Genomic DNA, 23,454 nt, shown 5'->3' with positions numbered 1-23,454 from the left:
GTGAAAACAATATATTCTTAAATATAAATGCATTTTATATGCATTATCTTGAGCTGCATCTGCACCCCGGCATATTTATAAATGAATTGGAAGGAATGGATGGACAATATTAATATTATTTACCAATGTGTCAAATCTTACTGAATGATATTCAGCTCAATTTGGGTAGGACAAATTCAAACAGAGGTACGGGATTGGGAAGATTGGTTTGGTAACAGTTGTGAGATTTTTTTCAGATTGCAGGACATAATAGCTTTAATGTTCTTTGATCTGGTTAAATAGAAGTCGGACCACTCTATCCAATTGATGGCATTATGTTTTAAAAGAAGCTAAAGGGAGATCTGAGGTTGAACCACAAAGATGCTAAGGACTCTAAAAATTAAGTCTAAGGAATGTAGGCACAGGTAAGCAAACTGTGCATATTTAGCTTGCAAAACAGAAGGATAGAAGATTCAAATACCTAAAAAATTATCACATATAAGAAGGGTTAGATATTTTCTCAGTAGAAACCAAAACTAGGACAAGGACCAGATAACCATTTAAAAAAAAATAAGATTAAAAATATTTAGGACAAATTTCTTGATGAAACCAGCTTTATAATTAGGTAGAATACTTAGCCTAGAACAGCAAGGAGCTTCTTATCAGATGTCAGGGATTTAAATAGCATTCCTTCAATTTATATATTCTGTGATTCTTTTACTTTATTCCTCTTATTTAAAAATACTGTAATATCTTTTCAGATTGTTTAGAATGTTAAGGGCACTTTGAAATCTCAACTCTTTCAAGTAAGAACATGCCAATGAGAAAGAAGAACATGGGGTGATAGACAGAACAGGGCAGTAATTACTCAATTGATAAAACAGAATTTCTGAATCAGGAAAATCAAAACATTAACCAGACCTACTGGTATAGTTTTGGCTCTTAATGAAAGGAAAATAATTCAAATTAAAACAGTGTAAGCATAGAGTTAGCTGATAAGCAAGGAAGTATTTATCTTTCTAATGACAGTTTTGCTTGTAAGAGTTAATAATCCACATATAACAAAGATATAACTTTTCCCAATAAATCAAATCCATCGGGGAAAACAATGATTTGCAAAGAGACATTGAGGTAAATGTCCATCTGTATTATGTATTGATCAAATTTTACTTGACCACATTAAAACACAACATGTGTTGTGAATAACTTGAAACACAGTACTGTATGAACACATTGCACTACCTCCTTAGTTTTTAATAGTAATTTCAAATTTAGGAAACCTTGATTTTCATGGAAAGATAATGATCTGACGTAGATCCAAACATCTGTTAAATGGTGAAATATATTTTTGTGGCTGTTGTCTGTTGCATTCAGTCCATTAAACTATATGCCAATTGAGTTGACCAAAAATAAAAGCAGGATACAAAATAATTAAACAAACAGATCGAGTGTCATTGATAAAGCTGCTACAATTTTTATGCATGTACAATCTAGAAAAATGGACCAAATTCAGTGGGATTTTCTTTTCTGTAGGCCTAGAACTACTATCATCCCCTGAGGACAACAGCCGCAGTCGCTATCTGAGCATTATGAGATTTGCTTTAGAATCCATATGGAATGCTGATACATAGGATTGTGTCTCAAATATCTAAGCATGTTATATGGCGTTTTCCATGTTGGAAATTTGAACAATAGATATATTGAAAACCACATACAGCTACTTTTTCACTATTACCTCATCCATGTGAAAGAAATTTGCATTATTTAAAAGTAGCAGATTTGGATAATCAGTAACATTTTACAACAATGCTGAGCTCAGTATTTATTTTTATTTATTTATATTCCGCCTTTATTATTTTTACAAATCTCAAGATGGCAAACATATCCAACATACTTTCCTTCTCCTATTTTCCCCACAACAACAACAACCCTGTGAAGTGAATTGGGCTGGGAGAAAGTAACTGGCCCAGGATCACCCAGCTGGCTTTCATGGCTAAGGTGATACTAGAACTCATGGTCTGCCCTCGTGACCTCAAGACTGGACTATTGCAATGCGCTCTACATGGGGCAGCCCTTGAAGAGCATTCGGAGACTCCAGCTCGTCCAGAATGCAGCCGCGCGAGCGATTGTGGGTGCACCTCGGTACACCCACGTTACACCTATCCTCCGCGAGCTGCACTGGTTACCGATTGGTCTCCAGATACACTTGAAGGTGCACTTATAAAGCCCTTCATGGTATTGGACCTGGGTACTTGAGAGACCGCCTGCTGCCAATTACCTCCCAAAGACCCATTAGATCACACAGATTAGGCCTTCTCTGGGTTCCGTCTACTTGCCAATGACATCTGGCTACTACCCGGGGGAGGGCCTTCTCTGTGGTGGCTCTGGCCCTTTGGAACGAGCTCCCCGCAGAGATTCGGACCCTCACCTCTCTCCAGGCCTTCCGAAAAGTCGTTAAAACCTGGCTGTGTCGGCAGGCCTGGGGTCGATGAGTTCCCTTCCCCTCTCAAATTGTGTGGCTGTTGGTTGTTTTAAATTCCCTGTACTTTTGTTGTAGTTCTTGTGTTTCCCTTCCCCTCCTTTGGGTTTGTGCGCCACCCTGAGTCCCGCTGGGAATAGGGCGGCATATAAATAAAATGAACCTCGAACCTCCTGGTTTGTAGCCTAATGCCTCAACCACTAGACAAACTGGCTCTAATTGGTTCATTTGTGCAATGTTTGAGGTTTGTTTCAATAAAGGTACTTCAGAGCATATGGGGTGTACACTTAGCATCCAGTGGAGACTTCCGAATGCAACCTGGAATCATAGTGTTAAAGAAAAGTAGGCATCATTAGCTAGCCTGGCATTATCTCAGTTTTATACACCTGATCCAAATATTTTCTAGTAAATGCTCACAAATTTGTCACTACTATCCAGACTATCCTCAGTGTAACCAAAACTTAATGCAGGATTCTTTTCCTTTCTAAAGCTCATTTTCTGCACACCCTACTTTTGTGTTTATAAAGTAATCTTTTCTCATTTATAGGTTCTAATCAGTGGTGGGATTCCAAATCTTTTCCTAATGGTTCTATGAGAGCACGCTTTGTGCACGCGCTTCCACTTTGTGCACGAACCACTCAAAGATCGTCCTCAGTGTCAGCGCTGGTGAGCTAAGCTGTATTTTAGTTCAGCTGAGGGGCGGCAACCCACTCTGCTGCGCAAATTAGCAGAGCTAAAAAAAAAAAGAGGAATATAGGACAGGGAACGATGGGGGTGGGAGGGCGGAGTGGTGCTTGCCAGTTCTTTTAGCAATAGCAATATCAATAGCAATAGCAGTAGACTTATATACCGCTTCATAGGCCTTTCAGGCCTCTCTAAGCGGTTTACAGAGAGTCAGCATATTGCCCCCAACAATCTGGGTCCTCATTTTACCCACCTCGGAAGGATGGAAGGCTGAGTCAACCCTGAGCCGGTGAGATTTGAACCGCTGACCTGCTGATCTAGCAGTAGCCTGCAGTGCTGCTTTTAACCACTGCGCCACCTTGGCTCTTCGCGCCACCTTGGCTCTTCTCCGAACTATTCAAAATTTACGCTACCGGTTTGCCTGAACCGGTCCGAACTGGCTGAATACCACCTCTGGTTCTAAAGACCTTTAATACATCCCAGTTTTATTCAAAGCACCTTCTACTGCATACTAATATAAATCTTTTATATTAATTAATATACTAGTAAACATATATTTATTTTTAAAAAAATCAAATTATAAAAATTGAAAGATAGAAACAGCCTGCTTTTTGGTAAACATTACACTGAATGCTGCTATCTGCTCTCCCATGCTTATCACTTTGGATCTGCATTAGTTTGGAGTAAATAGTTGAAACCCCAGTGAGTATACCATTTTCTTTAATATTAGATCATTCAGAATTTAAAAGCCCCGGATGCACAATTATACATTCTTCCTTTTAATATTTAATATAACCTATTCTCTAGTTACCACTATTCAAAATTTTAGTTCTATGACAGAATGTTGGAATGCTATTTATACAGCAGTAATCAGACAAGAGCAAAACCAGCTGGTCTGTAACCAAGGGTACCGGAAAGTTATGTCTGGCATTGGTACACCGGGGAATTTGTTGCTTGCATTAACAGGGCTCAATATTTACCTAGAGTGGAAAATTGCTAGGTTGTAATGTGTAGGACAATAAGGGACAATTTTCTGATTTTTATATTACTTGAATGAAAAGGCAACATGAATGCAGCGTGTTTAGATTTTGTGACTTATCCCAGTCTTTTTTGTATGTCAGCACCCGGCCCAGCTTAGAACCCTAGAAATCAGGGTTTAATTACATTGGTGGCCTCCCTCGATAGAAAATGTTACTTTATACATAAGTTATACCGTGACTTGCAAAGAGTAAGGAACTGCAAAATCACAGGATGGGACATAAATATTTGGGGGCATAGTTTTTATCTATTCTTTTTCCTCTTCAGTACTTAGGACATACGTGTTTTGCTTTAACCCAAAATATTTTGCCTCATATTTAGCTCTGAAGTTTTAACAGTCAGATTAACAGAGTTGGAAGAGACCTTGTAGGTCATCTAGCCCAAACAGGAGACCCTATACCATTTTTGACAGATGGCAGCCCAGTCTCTTCTTGAAAGCCTCCAGTGATGAAGCTTCCACAACTTTTGAAACAAGCTGTTCCATTGGTTGATTGTTCTCACTGTCAGAAAATGTCTTCTTATTGCTAGATTAAATCTCTCCTTGACCAGTTTCCATCCATTATTCCTCGTCTGGCCTTCAGGTGCTTTGGAAAACAGGTTGACCCCCTCCTCTCTGTGACAGTCCCTCAAATATTGAAAAAATGCTCATGTCTCCCCTGGTCCTTCTCTTCACTGACTAGCCATGCTCAGTTCCTGTAACCGTTCTTCATATGTTTTAGACTCCAGTCCCATAATCATCTTTGTTGCTCTTCTCTGCACACTTTCTATAGCAGGGCTGTCAAACTCCCAGCCCATGGGCCGGATGCATCATGCACTGGCCATACCCATGCCCGGTTTAGCGAAGGGGGGGAAAGTCCCGATATGTCACGTGACACCGCCATGATGACATGAGTTTGACACTCCTGTTCTAGAGTCTCAACATCTTTTTATAGTGTGGTGACCAAAACTGGATGCAGTATTCTAGGTATGGTCTTACTAAAGCTTTATAGAGTGATATTAGTACCTCACTTGATCTTAATTGAATCCATCTGTTAATGCATTTGAATCCATCTGGATTGCATTGGCTTTTTTGGCTGCCGCTGAAGGTGGTTGGCTCATATTTAATTGGTTCTCCACTAAGATTCCAAGATTCTTCTCACAGTAACTACTATTAAGCCTAGTTTCAACCAGTCTATATGTGTATTTTTCATTTTTCTTGCCCAAGTGCAAGATTTTACATTACTCTACATTGAATTTCATTTTGTTAGATAAGATAAGTTCAAGTCTGTCAAGATCCATCTGGATCTTGAGCCTATCATCTATTCCTGCCAACTTAGTATCACTTGCAAATTTGGTAAGTTTCCCTTCTATTCTCTCATTTAAGTCATTTATGAAAGTTGAGAAGTTAATGTTCCAGCAACAATTTCACTACAGGAGAAAAGAAAGTAGACATAATAGACAAGAAGTTTTGATTTGGGAAATCTCTCTGCTTCCACCTTCCAAATGTGAATTACAAACTAGAGTAACTTTTCCAGCAAATCAGGCCAATTTGACCATATAGTTTATGAGATTTGACTGTATCTGGCCTCTTTTGCTTCCTCACCTGTCTTGTCTTTGAATCCAAATACTGTAAAATCAGTCTTGTATTGACACAATGACTCCATGTGTTCCCCAATGCTGCAGTCACGTAGCCAGATTCCCCCTCTCCATTTCTAGAAGATCCTAGAATTTTTAAAAAGATGCAAACATTAACGTTATGTTCTTGAAACAGAGGTTAAATTTATAGTTTGAATCTAACTGTAAAAAATGAACTTACAATGATGAACTAAAAATGGAAATACACAAGATGCCTATGTTTATTATGGACAGCTGCTCATATTGTTTAGAACATTATTTTAAAGGACTGGTATCCATGTACTAATTCTTCCACTTATCACAATTTTCATATCATATCAGAAAGAAGGAACTTGCAGCCATGCGTTCCACTAAAGCACAGGGAACACTAATATATATTAGAAAAAATTTCAAACTCCTTGGCAATATTGCAAGGAACAATAGAGAGTCTGAAAGAGACCTGGCTCAAATATAATAAGATCTATGATTAATAATATTGTACCCAGAAAGAAATAATATTTTCCTCTTGTACTTATCAGGGCTAATCGACTCTTCTGCAGTGAAGAAATTTTATGTCCAATCTGGAGTTATTTATATATAAATAACTGTTCTTTCAAGAGCGCAAGACAGCTTTCATGAGGATCACTCTTCATTTTATACCCAAAGCATCAGCTCTCTGGAATAACTTAGTCTAAGAGACAGTAACTCACATAAAGTCACTAAGTGAATTTCTATGGCTAAGAATGGATTTGAAATGATCCTACGAAAACATGACATTTATGCTTTTTAGTAATTACATTTATGACAAATTTATTGTCTAAAACCATGAGAAAAGCTTCCGGCAATTGTTTTGTCATTAATTTAAGTTGAAAAATTCCACATTACGTGTCCATTCCCTTCCCTTCCCTTCCCTTCCCTTCCCTTCCTCTTTCTTTCTTTCTTTCTTTCTTTCTTTCTTTCTTTCTTTCTTTCTTTCTTTCTTTCTTTCTTTCTTTCTTTCTTTCTTTCTTTCTTTCTTTCTTTCTTTCTTTCTTTCTTTCTTGCCTTCAAATCAGTCTTGACTTGTTCAGACTCAAAAGTCTCCCAGTTTCCAGCTTGGCGTCCTTGATGACTACACCAAACAGGTTTGCTATTCCACTTCAGTAATCAGATGATAACCTATCAAGTTATGAACTAGTAGCCCAACATCAATCGCTTCCAGTTAGTATGATTTTGTCCAATAAACAAAGTTCTACTCAGCAAACAAATTCTTTAATAATTAAATAATTTCATTAAGTAACTACAAAAGCCAATGTACAGTACACTTGTTGGATTGCATTTTGAGGAATTCATGTGCGTGCCTTAACCACCATGTCTGCTCCTCCATTCAAATTGCTCAAAAAGTAAAAGCTCACAACTCTGAAACCTTCCCCACTCAAAAGTATTATAGACTTTCTATCACACCAAAAATAAATAGACATAACAAACTGGACAGATGCAGGGGTGGGTGCCAGCTTCTGCTACTGCCAGTTCGCTCAGGGATGCACTTCAGGTGCATGTGCTTGATGCATGCATGCACAGTAGTTAAAATGCTTCTGCGCATGATCAGAACCAAAAAACAAGATGGTAGTGCCTATGATAGAACCGGTTCAGGGGCATGGCAGGCCGAGTTATTACTTCCTCAGCCGAACCGGTCCAAACTGGTAGGAACCCAACTCTGGACAGATGTAAAGCATAGTTTGTCTCATAAGAAAACCAAGAGGTTATTATCCAAGTCATGACAAACTTTCTGAAACTATTATTATTGCACTGTTTATCACCTCTCATATAGAAATTGTAAACTGACCACAAAATCTTTAGAAAATTATTAATTTACAGCCTAGAAATAGAGGAAGTAGGTTATTACTCTTAACTCAATGGCACATTCCACTACACACCCAATGATGTCAACAGGTACCCTTAGTAAACAAAACTAAGTTCAAGGGCACAATGATTACAAAGAAAATAATTGCTTTGCCCTCATGTCTGAGTGGTAAAACCTTGTGGTGCCAGGCTATAATAGTACCAGCATGGACAACTGCTTGATGGATTATTTTTATGACCTGTATTTAGATAAGCCCTCACATGTAGAATTCTTTATGCATATGTTTTAGTGCAAATTATTTTAGAGTAGAACAACTTCCATTTTACAGGGCAGTAGGAAAATTAATCTTTATGTTCTATTTATAGAAGAAATGCTAGAAGCTTTCTTCGGTCCTTCATGTCAAGTGAAACAGAGCCAAGCCCAGTGTGAGCTATGGAGGAAACACAGCAATTCCTCAGTAGCAGCTGACAGATTGGTATGTTGCCCCATCTTCCTCTGCTGAATGCTAGAACATAACGGATGTCTCAGTGGCAGAATATTGCAAAAGGCAAGGAAAGAGACAGCTAAAATATGCTGCTTATGTTTCTATGTCAAGTGTAAAATGAATTGTAATCAGACCATCGATCTTCTGTCATGGTCTTAATAACATTCATTACACAATCAGAATAAGAACAGAAGGTTAGGATGTTCAAGTAAATCCATTTTCCTGTCATATATACAATTTCACTAATAATATTTTCTTGTTAATAGATAAAGGTCACAGTTCCCTAGGAAAGGGAAACCACCCACCCAAAAAAATCTGATTTATTGTTTGCTTTAATTTACCGAGATGTTAATTCAGTGTTAATTGCCCTATGATAGCCATTCTAAACTGCAGTGTTACAATCCTACAAATTGTAGGGAGCCAGTTTAGTGAAGTGGTTAAGACATCAGGTTAGCACCCGTGTGGTTCTGAGTTCTAGTCCCTTCTTAGGCACAAAGCTTGCTGGGTAGCTGAAATAGAATGCGCACGTGGAAAAGAATAAGTACAAGAATTTTGGCAACACAGACCTTTCCTAGGAGAAGACAATAAATCCTACCAGAGAAAAGCCCAAATTAAGAGTCTGGACAGTTCTAAGCTGGATGGGGAGTAAGGATGCAGTTCAGGATAGCCACACCCTAGAATCAGTCAACTTTCCTAAGCAAAGTTGCAATGCCATGTTTTTACTCCTTTCCCGAAAGCCAGGAGAGTGAGGTCTTGCCTCGCCTATGGTGGGGAGTATGTCCCACAGGGTGGGGACAATGGCAAAGAAGGCTCTCTTCAGTTAGAATTCTTAAACTGTCAGATTGGGTGAAATAGGTTCTGTATGTAGCCTGGCCCCATGCCAGGTAGGGCTTTATAGGGTCATTACCAGCCAGCACCAAGAATTGGACTCAGAATTTAACTGGCACCCAATGCAAACCCAAAACAGTCTGCATTCTATACCAGCTGGAATTTCTCCTTATTTTTCAAGGGTAGCTCCATGGAGTGCCTGCCCTATGTTATACCTTTAGTTTGGCAAATTTTGAAAAACCTTGACAAGAAAACTGCAGAGATTTGTTCAGCAGTCTCTGTGAATCAGTCATGATGGCTACATTTGTGAAGTTCTCTAAAAACTCACCATTTTGAGGTGTCTAATATCCCTAAAGTGGTTACATTCAACATCTCCTAATGTGATTACAAAATGATGTGGCTAGCTGAGTGTCTTTAATAAAGGCTCCACCGCTACTGAGAGCGAAGATGTTGTTTCCCTGGACTCCTGGTGCTTAATCCCCTGAGAGACCACTGTTTTAAGGTCTCCTTGAGAGGAGCTGCCATTTGGAGCGCTTGTGGATGATCTCCCTTCTCTCATGCTCCAGACTGGCCCACTCAACAACCTTGTGTTCTAGAAAATGGTCATCAGTCAGCCATGACTCACAGCAGAAGCTGACAGGCACCATCTTGAAAAAGGCATCTCGCCTTCTCTAGCATGGGAGATCATCTAGCATCTTTTCCTATGTGCTTACTAACAGAAATCTAAAAATGTAAGTAATAATTAATGATACTAAACTGCTGACTTTATTTATATAAAACTCACACAGATTTTATTATTACTGTATTATATAAAACTACTTTATAAGAAAAAATGGAGACTTCATTAATGTGAATTCATTATTGTTCTTAGAAATTATCCAGTCTGCACCCCTTTAGAAATAGCAGACATGGTTCAATCTGGAATTTTGAACTGGATTTGAAGAACAGATTATTTCTCAGTTGAAATTCTTGAAATGATTCTGCATCTGATTATGGGATTAACTATAAAAATCTCACTGGTAGAACATAAGACAAAGGGAAGGGCACAAGGAAATGTGAGATAATGCGGTAATGCTAAACACAGCTTCTTTATTTATGGCACAGGCAGAAGGCCTGAATATCAAAGTGTCTATTTTGAAAAACAAAGCAGTATCGGATAAGGTTATTGTAACTATTTTCTTGAGGATGCACCTGCCTAAATCATGTTTGTCTTTCTTATAAACTTGAAAGAACATGTGTGCTGATGCTTACGGAAGCATTATAAATCTCCTTTGTTGAAGAGTATTTTGTGTAGAGGTAAGGTGCTGGCCTAGAAACCAGGATACTGGGAGTTCTGGGCTTCCCTTAGGAGGGAACAACAAGTTGTCATTGTGGAGAAAACAGGAGAAGGAAAGCATACTAGATATGTTCACCACTTTGAGGGACTTATAAAGTAATAAAAGCTGGACAGAAATCTAATACCACAACTACTAATACTTGTGAGGGTCTAATCATATTTTTGAAGTTACCATTCTGTTTAATGAAGGAGATGGAAGGCTTAGCCAAACTCCTAGAGGTAAGGAGTATCCTTACAATTTTTTCCTATTCTAGTAAAGGTGTATCCATTGTTAGAAACCAAGATGGGAATCAAATAAGGAATGGAAATGTGCAGAAAAAAGAAAACAAAACAAAGCATCTTGGAAATTTCATGCTAGTGAAGGAATACATTCATTTATGCTCCAAGGACAAGTTGACCGTAGGGAGTTTATTATTGATTGATTGATTTAAGAATCAATCAATATATATGGCCATCAATGCACTCTCAGGGCCTCTGGGCAGCTTATGTTAAAAACAAACACTGAAGAAATCTCTCACACAAGAATTCTGCACCACTGCTTTGGTCATCAACATGTCATCAATAGTTTCTGCGTTCAAGAGACATAAGAGAAATATACTATTCTTACCCATTTAAAATAACTTTTCTGGAAACAGAAACAACATTATTAAGTTTAAGACAGTTACTATGATCAGAACAGTCTTTGTTGGTATAAATGAAACTTTTCAAGTGAAAATGATACAAAAGTTCAGGGTGAATTAATTCCCAAGCAATTAACTTCCAGCCGTCATTTACCTAGAGAAAAATCACAAAGCCACGAAGCTGTATATGGTTTATAGCTACAGTCATGAACTGAAAATATTTCTGGTCCAATGGAGAGTAATTTGAAGTACCTTTAATTGACACACTTAATTTCCAATAGCAAATTGCAGAAAAAGTTGAAACTCTTGCCCAATTACAGTATGGAAATATGCAAGCCATTGTATTATGTTAGGATAATCACTAACATCAACATTTATTAATGTTATTAGAAACCTATGATATTCAATAAGGTTGCAGTAGTTCAAAGAGTAAGCTCCAGGTAAAATTCTGGAATCTTTGTTAATTAAGTCCAGAAATAGTGATTAACTACAGTTGAGTGCAACATCTGCTCACAGTTAGATTTGAAAAAAATGAGTTCTTATAAAACATTCACCATATCAAAAACTGTTATAAGTACATTTCTTTTTTAATTATTATAATGGCTGAATAGCCAAATAAAACATTTAGTCTAAAACATTACTGAATTTTAATTACTGGGTACTTATAGAATACTGCCCCTATTTTACAAGCCATTATGCCCTTTTTAATTCAGCAGAAGCATCTTTTAGTAAACATGTAAGAATTTTAAGTAAGATCAGCTTATTAGCTACAAAATAAAAATGTGTACACACCGTTAAGTATTACTTAAAGTTGTTATATACATAAGCATTACTCTCAGAGTTGCAATAATTCCTGAGCTTTAGAAATCTAAAGGCCCAAAACTTAAGGCATGGAGCTTCAGCTAATAAAGATCAATAAAAAAATACATAGCTCTCTAGTTATAAAGCTTCACACAGCAAGAAGATAGGTAATCCATCCTCGGAGTGTCTATTTCAATAGGCATTACAAAAACTGAAGAGAACAGTAATTGCTCATTAAAGTTCACGCATGTCATCCTGCAACTACTTGTCTTGCACAGAGGCTGGCACTATTCCTATTCTAGAAACCCAGAGCAGAATACTACCATAAGGGGGAAATGTTCATAAGTTTTCCATGAATAAACTATGAATTACCGGTATGAGGGTTTTTTTTCATTCTATAGAAAATGATTACACTTCTCTGTCTCTTATGAGATCAGCCATGTTGATCAACAGGTCAAATTTCAAAAGATCCCAACAAAAGGATTACTCTCTGAGTAATTCCCAATACTGTTTTCTTTGGATGTTGGGAGAAGTACTTCCATCTTTGCTCTTTTTGACATCTCAGTGACCTTTGATACCATTGATCATGGTATTCTTCTGGATTATCTTAAGAACTTGGGGTGGGCAGTATGATGTTGTGTCGTTTGTCTTTCCTCTAGAGTTAGTTCCAGTCAGGGAGAGATGCCCCCACACCCTTGCTTTGTGAGGTGCCGCAAGGCGTGGTTCTCTCTCCCCTTTTATTTAACATCTATATGAGGTTACTGGGTATAAGGGATACAACAGTTTGGGGTATCTATCTCCACTCCAGGCTGCCTGAGTGATACTGTGAATATGCTGTCTCAGGACCTGGAGGCTGTAGGAGACCTGTATGGGATTTGGCTCAACCAAAGCAAGATTGGGTGACTTTGGGACTTCCAGTACCAGTTTTTTTCCACCCATGGTCCATAATGGGATGATAGTGCCTCAGACAGATTTGGGACACCTCTTGGACTCATGGCTCCTGCTGGAATACCAAGTTGGTAGCCATGGCTAAGAGGGCCTTTGCACACTTTTGGGCTGTGCACCCATTCCTGGACTGGGAGGCTCTGTCACTGTCACTTCTGACCTCCCACTTCTGACCTTCCATATGGATTATTGAAATATGCTCAACATGGGGCTGCCCTTGAGGAGTGTTTGGAACAGAGGTGGTATTCTACAAGTTTGGACTGGATCGCCTGAACCTGGATCGCCTGAAGCTCCACCCACCCATACCCGGCTCTATGGCATCCCATTTAGGCCTTTTCACCAAAAGCACATGTGCAGAAGGATCTGCGCATGCATGGAAGTGGCATGTGCGCTCACATTTGCGAACCGGTAGAGAAGTGTATACCATCCCTGATTTGGAACCTTCAGCTGGTACAGAATGCAAATGGGTAAGTTGTAAATGGCATTGGCTCTTCAACACATGTAGCAATACTTTTTCAGGGGTTGAATTGGTTGCGAGTATGTTTCTGGATGCAAATATGCTGGTTGTTACATTTAAAGCTCTTCATGGCTTGGGCCAGATTTCCTGAGGGATCATTTTCTTTCCAGTCATTTCTACTCATCCTATCTGGGCATGTACCAGGTCCCATGAGCCAAGGAATGTTGGCTGGCAGGGACCAGGAGGTGTGCCTTTTCTACCAGAGTCTCCACTCTAGAACATCCTGCCTCCTGAGATTAGGATGGCCTTCAACCCTGATGGCCTTTCAGAAGGCCTTGAAAATCTGTTTTCCCCCCCAGGCCTGGAGTCCCAAGTATTTAAATGGCCACACTTCTTACTTATGCTACCACTAAAAATCTGTGGTGATACAGTGGTTAGAATGCAGTATTGCAGATTGCCAGCAGTTTAGCAGTTCGAGTCTCATTGGCTCAAGGTTGACTCAGCTTTCAAGCCTTCCGAGGTCAGTCAAATGAGGACCCAGATTGTTGGGGACAATATGCTGACTCTGTGAACTGCCTATAGAGGGATGTAAAACATTGTGAAGCAGTATATAAGGTTAACTACTCTTGGTATTGCTGCTATTATAATATCTTTTGGCTGCTATTTGTATTTAATTTCTTTTTGTATCAAGTTTTAATTATTGTAATTGTTTTTTTAATTGTTTCGCTGGTTTAAAATGGTGGCTCTAAAACTTGAATAAATTATATGAAATTAAATGAATTATATATAGAAATAAAAGAATGGTGTGAGAAGGGGAAAGCACATGGGAATGACTATGAGAGGTCAGACTTGTAATAAAGCAAGAATCTTGCGACTTCTATGATATAAAATACAAAATCTGGAGTTTAGTTGTTTAATAAAACAAAATTGACATCAGAAACTGCTCCCTCCTTTTTTAAATGAAAGGAAATTATGGCAAATTCATTAAAAAAAATGAAGATATACAATGTTATGATTTAAACAGCAAACTATCATTGTGGCATGTGAATCCAATGGTTCCCATTGACAATGATTCATAATTAGCTCTAGCGGTATAGTATCTTTGCAGAAACTGGTCACAGGATGGTGATTACATTATTGCTTTCTCGTGTGGGCAGCTAACACTGAAAGTATATGGAAAACGTTTTGTGATTTCAGGCTGATAATCCTAGCCGGTCATGCACTTTAATTGTAATACAGACTGACTTCTCCACACAACCAAATGTAATTTGTCTGTTCCAGAATACATTCCTATTAAGATGGAATGTTTTGTAGTTTGAAAGTTAGCAATCAAAATGTAAAGAGTGTGTGTTAATGTATGTATATAAGCAACCCACAACTGTTAGTGCCCTAACGCACATAACAGCAAGGACACTTTGTATATAGCAGTTACTGCAAATAGTACAGCCATTTTTTTTTAAAGGCCTGATCTCATCTCTTCTGTAATATATTCAATTTTTTTCAGTCATTCATCTTAAAAAAGGAAGAGAGAAAATGTCATTTTTGTAACATTTGGAAAAAGAGATAGATAAGGCATTGGAGAGCAAAGCATTTCACAGAAAGTTTTTTGTTGTTGGTTTTGCAATAGAAATGGGTCGAGGGGGTGGGAGAGGGGAGGAAGAGAAGTTTCAAATAGCAACATTGTCCAAAAGGGTGAAAGGGAACAGATGGCCGTGGAGAATGCAGACTCAAAGCTCTGAAGAAAAGGCCTATATTGACAGATCTTGCTGTTTCCTATTCAAGCATGAACGTTCTGGCATGGAGAGTTAAGTCGACACAAGGAACAACCTCAGTTCCCAGCAACCCGCTACGGGCAACTGGTCTCTGAAGCTTTCTGAGAAAAACAAGGAGACTCAGACAGACAAACAGATATGGCAACAAGCCCAGCTCTCAGCTATCAGGGGAAAAAAATAGAAAGGCCAGAAACAGCTGCCTTTTCCTGGCTCCAGAGGCGAGCATTAGAAAGAGCATTTCCAGCCTTTCACATCTTCCTTTTCAGAGCAAGCTTCTTTCAGAGGTCAACTTCAAGCTGCTGGTCTTTGCCCTCAGCCGAGGTGAAAAAAAGGACAGATCAGAACTTGCCGTGCTCATTGAAATCTGCTCCCTTTAATCATAAGCTCCCTTCAGCAAAGAGAAATATTTCAGACATAGCCCTCTGGTGATAATGCTGGGGTGGGGTGGGGGGGAGGTGTTTGTGTGTGTTTGTAACAAGCCAAGGGGATTTAAAGTTTTAAAAGTCAGAACTGCAGTTCCCACACTCAGGTTGAACTGAGACCACATTCTAGTGGGTAAGCTGGCCTCTCTGCCCCCAAGCAAAGAGATAGGCGGGGGCTTAATTACAGTCAGGGGAATCACTGCACTAACAAGTGTTTTGTGTATGCCCCTGTGCCACTACATTAGAGATACTGGTGTTTTCTTCCTATGATGGAAGGTGCTTTTAAATAAGGTTTTCCTTCACAGAATGTTCACAGTCAAACTAAAACTAAAGAAAGCACTACAAGGATTTTTTAAAATCTCTCAGTAATAGACCCATTGGGCCAGTGTAATTAGGTGCTGGCTAATGGATCAAATAAGGCCTCCCTCTACCTCATTCAAATACCCACCCCTTTTGAACCAGTATCTCCCTCCCTGCCTGTATAGGCCTGTCTGGAAAGAATCCTGCATTCTGATTAGAAGGGGAAATAAACATGACATTTGCTTTATTTTACTATGGATTTCATGGATGCAAACATAGCAATAGCACTTTGGGGAGCAAATTCTAGGGAGGGGAAAGGAAAATCTGTCTGCTTTGTTTTGTTTCCATGAGAGAGACTTTGCTCTTATTTTTTTTTACCCAGTGCACTTGAAAGGAAATTTGGCAGAAGTGGCTAATTGCTTTAAAATTATGCAAACAATGAGGGAAGCAGAAGGTACCATTGCCATCTACCCTGCAAGCATATTTTCTTTTATTCTGGTGTGTACAGGTTTGTGTCGGTGAGGGAGAGAGAATAGGGGTGTAAAAGTACGTTGATTTGATCAATAAAAAGCCCAGGAAAAAATATCTGAGAACATTCCTGTCACAAGAATAGCAGCAACGTTTGAGGCTCAAAACTTATCTCTCAGGCCTTGTTCCCTTTACAGAGGAAAGGCTGTTATCAGCAAAATACTTTGTTGAGAATGTTTTTGATCCATAGGCTCGAAACTATCTTGCTTGTCTTTGGATCAGTATAGATATATAGAAGCTTGCATAAAAATCCTTGTGCATCATCATGATTCTTATGCAAATCAGTTTCCCCAAAATCTGGCAAACATCTTTTAAAAGTTTTGCAGGATGATTTGGGGTTGTGGTTTCCTTTCTCTATATATGCAAAGCTAAAATGAAGATCAATGCATGCCATTTAATATTTAGTGCCTGCTAGAGAATTTAGCACAAGGAACACCATCAACTATGCTAGTGTTTTTCAAACATGGCAACTGTAAGATCTGTGGGCTACACACATGCAATTCTCCATGCATGTAGTGGGTGGGGAATTCTGGGAGTTGAACTCCATACATTTTAAACTTGACAAGTTTGAAACAAATCCTGAAGTATGCTCTCAGAACTGAGGAAAAAAATTCTCCATCAAGCTGCCTAATTGTAGAAGTTTCTTCTAAAGGGATCTACCTCTTTATATGGATGGGGCATTTAGCACACAATTCCAGCACAACCATCTCCATAAGCTTTCTATTTCTAATTTTCCTGGAACATAAATCAGTGTGATAGCACATAAATAATAAAAGTAAACTAAATCTATTTGTACAACTGGCTGTTAAATGTTTGGAAAATAGATGTTGAAGAGAGAAGATAAGAACAAAGTATAAGCCAGTTTTGCTTATTTTTGACTCTAGATGCGATGCCCTGACATCAGCTGGGAAGCAAACTGTGTATCAAGTGGGAGATGGCACAGGTTCCTTATGAGCCAAGCTGACAATATTGTCATCCAAAAGGTAGAGGGGGGAACTAGAGGGTCAGCTTAATTCTTACTAACAGAGATAAATTATAGAGGGAATTGAAGTTACAGGAATTTTAGGGGCAAGTGACTATATCATATTTGAAATCAATATAATGCAGGCACAAACAATCGAACAAAATCAAGCTAGTATCTTTAAAAGAGCTGATTTCAACAAATTCAGAGCTTGGGAAGAATTCCATGGATGAAAATCTTAAAGGGAAAAACAACTCAAGAAGAGTTGGGAAACTATAAAAATATGATTATAAAGGCCCTGAATACCACTGAAAAAGAAAAATAAGAACTCCAAGAAGAGATGGTTACACAAAGAACTCTCTCATAAACTGAAAGACAAATAGGATAAGTATAAAAAATGAAAAGAGGGACACATAACTAAGGCAGAATAACAGCATATAGCTCTAATCTGCAAAGACGAAGTCAGGAAAGCTAAGGCTCAAAATCAGCAGTTCTCAACCTGTGGGTCGTGACCCCTTTGGGGGTCGAACAACCTTTTCACAGGGGTCACCTAAGACCATCGCAAATTTTTGATGGTCTTAGGAACCGAGAAACCTGCGTGCCAGTGTTTGGAGCCAGAGGAGTGGCGGCGATGGTGTGAAAGGGAGGGACTACCTGACAGGCGCGACGGTGCAAAGATAGCTCTCACCCAGCCAATTGCAACACGAGATGCACCGGTGGGTGGATCGGACGGCTGAGCTTGATGAGGGAAGGGGGGAGAATGGAGCGCCCGAGTGCCGGCGAGGCAGCACCCTGAGAGGTGACCAAGCCGGACTCGGTCTCCCAGCGGTGAGGGGAGGGGATGCTGGGAAGAAGGAGCCAAGAACCGAGGCAGGAAGGATGGTGACGATGTCCCTTCAGCTTCCTCCTCCTCTGAGACTTGGACGTTCACATGGGCGCTCTGCAGCAGCTGGCTCCAGACGTTCAGGTTTTCCCTTTTCTGTAAAAACTTCTGTCCATTCACAAGGAGACCCGCCTTCTTTTCCTTCCCGCGATATCAATGAATGAATGAGTGGTTGAAAAACTTGGGAGCCAGAGAATTCCAGGAGTTTAGGGGCAGAGCGGAAAAAGATAGCCACCACAAAACATCTTCAGCAGCCGCTTTGAAAAAAATAAAGCACTAATTTTTTTTAGTTTTAAGTTTTACGCTTCCATGCTTAGAATAGAATGGAATGGAATAGGAAAATGGAATGGGAATAGGAAAATGGAATGGGAATGGGAATAGGAATGAAATAGGACTAGGATGGAATAGAATAGAATGAAATAGGAATAGAATGAAATAGAAATGTTTATTGGTGAAGTGTGATAAGACACACAAGGAATTTGTCTCCAGTGCAGCAAATCATAGTGTACATATAAACAGCAATAGGTCATAAGTCATAATAATAGTTACAATCATTAGTTACAAACAACAATTGATAAATCATAAAGAACCAGTAGGACAAGATGAAAAATAGGAGGGGATATCCAACCTACTACTGTATTTCTCTTTGACCCATTTTTTTTTACTGTATTTCTTCTCCGTTTTATTTTTATTTTGTTACCAACTGAAATGTTTCATGGACTTTTTGTAACAAGATTAGAGGTTATATTATATTATATTAAATATATTATTTTCATTAGCAAACCGTTTCACAATATATAATTACATATTGTTTTTGTGATTAATCACTATACTTTAATTATGTTCAATTTGTAATAATGAAAATACATCCTGCATATCAGATATTTACATTATGATTCATAACAGTAGCAAAATTACAGTTATGAAGTAGCAACGAAAATAATTTTATGGTTGGGGGTCACCACAACATGAGGAACTGTATTAAAGGGTTAGGAAGGTTGAGAACCACTGCTCAAAATAAACTAAGACTTGCCACAAATGTCAAAAATAACAATAAAGAAAGTTTATTTTAACATATAACAAATTAGAAAAAAGTGAAGGAAACAATTGGTCCACTAATGGGAGGAAAGCAGCAGGGAGAAGGCAGAGCTGCTTACCGGTAATTTTTTCTTTGCATCTATCTTCACATTTAAAAAAAAGGTGGGAGGAATAGCACAACCTAACAAAAACAGAAGTGTAAAAGAGAGACTAGAAATACAAATTAAAATAGGAAAGAAAATAGTAAGAAAGCACCTATCCACTCTAGATGAGTTCAAATCCTCAGGACCTAATGGATTACATTCCAGAGTTATGAAGAAGCTGGCAAATGTGATCTTAGAACCATATCTTCCAAAGATCCTGGACCATAGGTGAACTACTAGAGAACTAGTAAAGAGCTGATTGGTTCCCATCTTCAAAGGGGTGGGGGGGACAGATCCAGGAAACTACAGACTAATCAGCCTGACATCAATACCTGGGAAGATCCTGGAAAAGATAATCAAGCAATAGATCTGCAAACATCTAGAGGCAAGCAAGGTTATAACCAGAAGCCAACATGGGTTGGTCAAAACAGATCATGACAAACAAATCTTATTTCATTCTTTGACAAAGTGACTAAATTAGACCAGTGAAATGTTGTGGACAAAATATAGTTCGATTTCAGTAAAGCATTTGACCACAACCTACTTCTTGTTAAACTAGAAAAAGGTGGGATAAACATTACCACGAGATGGATTCGTAACGGGTTGACAAACCACGCTCAGCATGTAGTCCTTAATAAAACCACATTTACATGAGGGAAGCAAGCAGTGGGGTACCCCAAGGTTATGTTTTAGATCCAATACTCTTGAATATCTTCATAAATGATTTAGAAGTGGGAATAGAAGCTGAACTCATCAACTGACATCAAGCTGGCAGAAATAACCAACACCCCAAAAGATAGGCTCAAGATCCAGATAGATCCTGACAGACTTGAACACTGGGCCCTATTTAACAAAATGAAATTCAACTGAGAGAAAAGTAGGTTTTACACTTAAGCAAGAAAAAACAAATGTGCAGGTACAGATTAGGGGAAATGGGGCTCAATAGCAGTAACTGTGAGAGGCTACCCAAAAAGTCAATGCAATCCTAGGCTGCGTTAACAGAGGGACACAATCAAGATCACATGAAGTGTTGGCACAGCTAGTACTGTTAGTATTGCTTTATAATGCAATAAGACTACACTTGGAACACTGCATCCAGTTATTGTCACAATATAAAAAACATGTTGAGATTCTAGAAAGACTACACAGAAGAGCAACAAAAATGATTAGAAGTCTGGAGGCTAAAACATATGAAGAACGATTGCAGGAATTCTAGAATAGTGAAAAGAAGGACTAGGGGTGACATCAGCAGTGGGATTCACTTACCTTTCCTACCAGTTTGCAAATGTGAGTGTGTGCCTTCTGCGCATGCGCAGTGCTCACGCATTACATCGGGTTCGGTAGGCGGGGCCTCCCGCAGCCGCTGCTACCGGTTCACCCAAACCGGAGAGAACTGGCTGAATACCACCTCTGGGTAACATGATAGCAATGTTCCAATATTTGAGGGAATGCCACAAAGCAGAGGGGGGTGACCTATTTTTTCAAAGCATCAGAAGTTAAGCAGTGGATGGAAACTAATCAAGGACAGAAGCAACCTAGAACTAAGAAGAAAGTCCCTGAAAGTGGAAACAATTAACCAGTGGAACAGCTTGCCTTCAGAAATTGTTGCTCCATTACTGGAGGCTTTCGAGAAGAGTCTGGACAGTCATTTGTCTGAAATGATATGGTCTCCTGCTTGAGCGGGGAGGGAGGAGGTTGGATTAGAAGACCTCCAAGATCCCTTCCGACTCTGCTATTCTGTTATTCTGTTATATCACATCTTCAGTTGCTAAAACTGAAACTGCTAAATTACTTTATTAGGGGGAGCATACATAGAGTAAAAAATATATTAAAAAATAGTAAAAGAAAAATATGTAATTAAAAATAAGTCAAGTCACTATCACAAGTTTCTATGTAACCCAAAGTAACATAGTAGCATTTAAAATGCATTCTAACTCTTACTTAACCACAGAGAGAGACGACAATATTCTGGCTTCTGCAAGAATCAATTCTGTCAAACAGGGCTTGTCTTTCACATTTCAAGACAGGTGCCCCCCAAAATATATTCCCACACATTCCATATTCCACATCTGTTATCCATGCCATTTTAGGCCTCTGCAAGAACAGCAGGACTTTTTAAAATGTGGGATATAAAATGTTAGCTAATCTCATACCACATCTATCTGCATACAAGCACTCTTGCCATTTCTAAACCAGATTTATGTCATAAAAACATTTTTAAGCATGATAAAATTTCACCAAGCAACAATGATAGCACTGACATCTTTCAACCAAATTATGATACACAAAGGTGGTTATTTTATCATGTATACTTCATCTCTATTGTAAAATTTGCTCAACATTTAAAATATGCTTTTCAAAATTCTTTGTCGCTGTGAGAATTTAATATTTTGTATAATGTCTGTATTTTAGGTTGCTATGCTGTTTTGTGACAAGAAAAGATTAAAAAAAAAGAAAAACAAACAAACAAAAGCCAGGAGCAAAATAAATTAAGCATATGAATTCTTCTCATTAGTTGCTGGAATTGACATATGTTATTTCTTCTGTTCAATCAGATGAAGATATGCTATTTCTTTATAACAAAAACATGATTGTTTAGGCTACAGATATTGCAATCAATTCTATGGGAATTATAAATCAGATTAAAAATGAATTCCTTAACCCTATTCAAAATTTCAAATTCTGTTCTTGTTTTCATGATATAAAGTCACATATTATAAAATCTATTCTGTATTTTGCAAATGAAAACTGAGTGTGATTTGAATTGAGTTTTTATTTCAGAATTAAGTATATCACCATACCATGTTGTGGAAAGCTGCGAGCAAAGGTGGTGCAACCGTCCTGGCCCTCCTGTGTCTGTTGGCAACTACTGATAACTATTAACCATGGTATCCTTATGAACTGGCTGCAGGAATTGAGAAGCATTGCTCTTCAGGGATTCTCCTCCTTTCTCTGTGGTCAATTTCAGTCACTCTTGGGTGGGGGGAAGGACCAGCCCTAGACCTCCATGTGTTAGGTGCCTCAGATTCTCACTGCTCTTTTTTATCAGCTACAGGAAACCTATGGATAAAATATCCCACTGCCCTGGGGTACAATATTCATTCATTCACTCCCTCAATGTCTCTTTCCCTCCCTTCCTCACCCACTCTTTCAATTTACATAGCCACCCATTTCACCCATCTGGGCAGTGCATACAATTAAAAAACAAAGCTAAAACAATCAACATAATTAAAGAAAATATTAGAATACTATTAGAACAATTTGAAAACTTTAATAATAAAAAATGTGGAAATGGCATTTTAAACGTATACACAAGCAACCACTGGAAAGGTTTCACACCTCCATGGGATCCCCAAGCCTGATGACAGAACCAGGTTTTAAGGCTTTTCTAGAGGGCCAATAGGGTTAATTCACCTCACCTTAGAGGGAATTATGTTCAAGAGGGCACGTGCCATGGCAGAAAAGGTTCTCTTTCTGGTCCCTGCCAAATAAAATTCCGTAGCCAATGTGAGCCACACCATACTCCTCCTGCTGGATCTGCTGGAATGGATAACTAGGGAGAGGCAATCCGGCAAATTATTGTACCATCTCCATCTTTGTCCAGGCAGTGGACAAAGTGCTGACTCAGTTCCTGGAAATTGTGAGGGTCTGGATGGAGTAGAGCCAGTTCTGGCTCACTTTACCAAGATGTTTGGAATTTTGGCTTCCCTGGGTCCAATGTTTTGTTATCTTTGATATTTGATAGGGTAACATTTCCCCAGTCAGGGATAGTGTACCATTGGGGATCTTCTACCAGATCAAACAGAGTAGGTACACTTAAGGTACCTTCTCTATATTGGTGCCATCTAGTGGGATCTAGGAAGTATGGTTTTATTCTTTTGTTTTTTTGGCTATAGCAGCCCTGTCCTTGAAATATTCTCCCTTGGGATCTGGCTGGTCCCTACCCCCTTAACCTTCTGGAAAGCTCTTAAGAGCTGTCTCTTCCCCCAGGTGTTGTGAAAGTAAGGTTAGAGCCTGGAGATTATATAGATGAACAGATGTAGATGATAAACTAGGCTCCTAAATGTATATTATTTATGTGAGCACCTCTGGGCGGACAAAGAATATCAAACATTTTGATTTAATATAATGTATTAACTTTAAAAATATATTTAAAACATAGTTTACATTTTAAAAATTGGTTGTGAATTTCCATTTCTTCACTGGAGAATTTATATTTAGAACACATGTACAAAAATGAAAAAAAAAATAGCCGCACATTTTGTAAAAAAAATCTGTTCTGTGATCTTTAAAACATCAAATTGCAGCAAACTATGTTTA

At 38.6% G+C, this 23,454-nt stretch overlaps 1 protein-coding gene across 2 annotated transcripts in view; it reads right to left on the bottom strand.

Moving 5' to 3' along the window:
* The window catches only part of RAD51B (RAD51 paralog B), a 346,004-nt gene that overhangs the window by 190,609 nt on the left and 131,941 nt on the right, over positions 1–23,454 (bottom strand). For both annotated transcript variants that reach the window (XM_087721346.1, XM_014072496.2), the window contains one exon: positions 5,763–5,881. In XM_087721346.1, coding sequence (XP_087577472.1) covers positions 5,763–5,881 — 119 coding nt within the window. The remainder of the gene's footprint in view (positions 1–5,762; positions 5,882–23,454) is intronic.

The sequence above is a fragment of the Thamnophis sirtalis genome, unplaced genomic scaffold, assembly GCF_051295495.1.
Source record: "Thamnophis sirtalis isolate CommonGarterSnake01/CBP01778 unplaced genomic scaffold, rThaSir2_p1.2 scaffold_1, whole genome shotgun sequence".
NCBI lineage: Eukaryota > Metazoa > Chordata > Lepidosauria > Squamata > Natricidae > Thamnophis > Thamnophis sirtalis.
This window is presented reverse-complemented; position numbering and strand designations above follow the sequence as displayed.